Source organism: Oryza sativa, chromosome 12 (genome assembly GCF_034140825.1).
Source record: "Oryza sativa Japonica Group chromosome 12, ASM3414082v1".
NCBI classification, from domain to species: domain Eukaryota; kingdom Viridiplantae; phylum Streptophyta; class Magnoliopsida; order Poales; family Poaceae; genus Oryza; species Oryza sativa.
The window spans coordinates 13,398,372-13,400,375 of record NC_089046.1 but is presented as its reverse complement, the minus strand read 5'-3'; the positions used below and the strand labels follow the sequence as shown (position 1 = coordinate 13,400,375).

The 2,004-nt window shown below is 58.3% G+C and overlaps 1 protein-coding gene across 1 annotated transcript; it reads right to left on the bottom strand.

The window, feature by feature from the left end:
* Positions 1 to 381: 381 nt before the first annotated feature.
* LOC107275392 (uncharacterized) lies at positions 382 to 2,004 on the bottom strand. The gene has a single exon (XM_015763725.3). The coding sequence runs from the start codon at positions 1,834 to 1,836 to the stop codon at positions 382 to 384; it is 1,455 nt and encodes a 484-aa protein (XP_015619211.2). The 5' UTR covers positions 1,837 to 2,004.

Below are 2,004 nucleotides of genomic sequence, written 5' to 3'. Positions count from 1 at the left end.
CAAAACCCACCTAGGTTTAGCTCTTTGCTAGATCGAGGTGGTTGGCGACTCTAGGATCACCGCAAGGCTTAAGGTGCTGCGATCGTGCTTGTCAACTTGTCAAAAAAGTTGCCAACACCAACTTCTGACTTCTAATTCATTTTCTGGATTCTTAGAACACCACAAGAACAATTCAATTACAAAGTAAGCTGTGCATACTCTCTCCGTCTCAAAATATAAGATATTTTAGAGGGATATCTTAATTCTATGAATCTGGACAAACTCCATATCCAAATTCACAGTACTCACATCCCTCCAAAATCCACCTCTTCCGCGACAGAAGGAGCGAACACACAGCGTCTTAGCATGCTCGCAAAATCGTTCTCGTCCTCGTCTTCATCATCATTGGGCTCGAACGGATCCTTGGGACAGGTCAGGATGGGTGGATGAGGCGGCGGTGGCGCCATGACGGGCCAAGATGCCGGTCGCGGAGGAGGAGGAGTCACACACAGCGGTGGATTGCCATTGCCGTCCTCCTCCTCCTTGTAGCCCGTCCTCTAGTACTTTGGCGAGCTCGACGTCTTCATCGTCGTTGGTGGGCAGAACAAATAGCTGGGAAGGGAGAACGCCGTCCAATGGTGTATTGCCCAGATATCTCATAAGCTCGTCCATGTCAATGCCGATGTTAGCCGGATCGAGTTCTGGACTATTGGAAGCTGCCAGTGAAAACCCTTGCTCTGGCGTCGCAGGGACAGGGACAGACGGCTGAGGCGTGTGGTGTCCGCCGGTCACCGAGGCAGCTGCTGGCGGCGGCTCGAACGGATCCAGCGGCGCTGACTCGAACGGATCCGTCGGATAGGTCTGGATGGGTGGATGACGCGGCGGTGGTGCCACGACGCGTGGCGCACATCGCGGCGCCGCCACGCAGCTCTGGCGCACCACAGGGAATGCCGAGACATCGCCTCTCATCTTCTTGGCGCACGGCGGCGCGGCGACCGGCGCGGGCCTCTTCAGGGGCGGCGCGTCCTGCGTGATCACCGGAACAAGTGGTGGCGGCGGCGGCGGCGCTTGCTGCGTGACCACGGGCACTTGTCGTGGCGGCGCTGGTGCTGCAGGAACCGGCAGCGGCGCGGGTTCTTGAGGCTGCAGGACAGCTGATTCTTGGTGCGCCACCGAATCAGGAGCAGCCCTAGGGGAGACGTAAATCCGGCAGACGACGGGCTCGACAACATCACCGGATTCTTGCCCGCAGAGGTGATACTCCTCCATCAACCAATCCGTGTTCTTGCCATCTTTCTTGAAGCGGAAGTTCTTGACCTCGCCGATCTTGATCCCCTCCCTGTTCTTGAGATCCTTGCTGGACTGAGAGACCCAGGTGCCACCCCCGGCGGAGCGGGAGAACTTCCCTTTCATCCGCTTGCAACCGGTGAAGAAGAACCGGTCGCCGTTGGAGCTCCTGGCCACGGGCGCGTACTTGCCGGCGAGGTCCCTGGGCTCGTCGGCGCCGTAGACGTCGGCGCTGTGGATGCACCCCTCGGTGTCCTTGGGCTGCTGGCCGGCGACGAGGCATGGCAGGTAGTAGGTGACGACCTGCTCCGGCGACGGGTTGAAGCGAAACCCTAGCTCGAGGAGGAAATCGAGCTTGCCTTTCTCCATGTTGGATCGAAAGGGATGGTTTGCGCGCGTGGTGGAATTGCGCAGGGAGGAAGCGAAGCGAGGGAGGGACGGCCGTTGCTCTGCTTTTAATGGCGGCGGGAGAAGAAGATTTGCTTGGATATTGGAGATCGACGGAATCCGATTCGGAAATTGATGCGGACTCCGACTGCGCGTCGCATAAGCGTTCCCGCCACAATGCATCACTCGCGCGGTCTTTTCCTTGTTTTATGTACTGCAGGTTGCTGCCATATTGCCGACCATGTGCACGGTGAGCAGGTAGTTGTCTTGCTTGGCCAGCTCGCACGCATGGTTGGCGTTGAAGTTGACGAAGGGGAAACGGGACACACGCCGGTGGCCATGGCGCGTCGC

Excerpts from the sequence above, each read along its gene's own strand:
- LOC107275392 (XM_015763725.3), bottom strand. The coding sequence starts at position 1,836 with ATGCATTGTGGCGGGAACGCTTATGCGACGCGCAGTCGGAGTCCGCAT.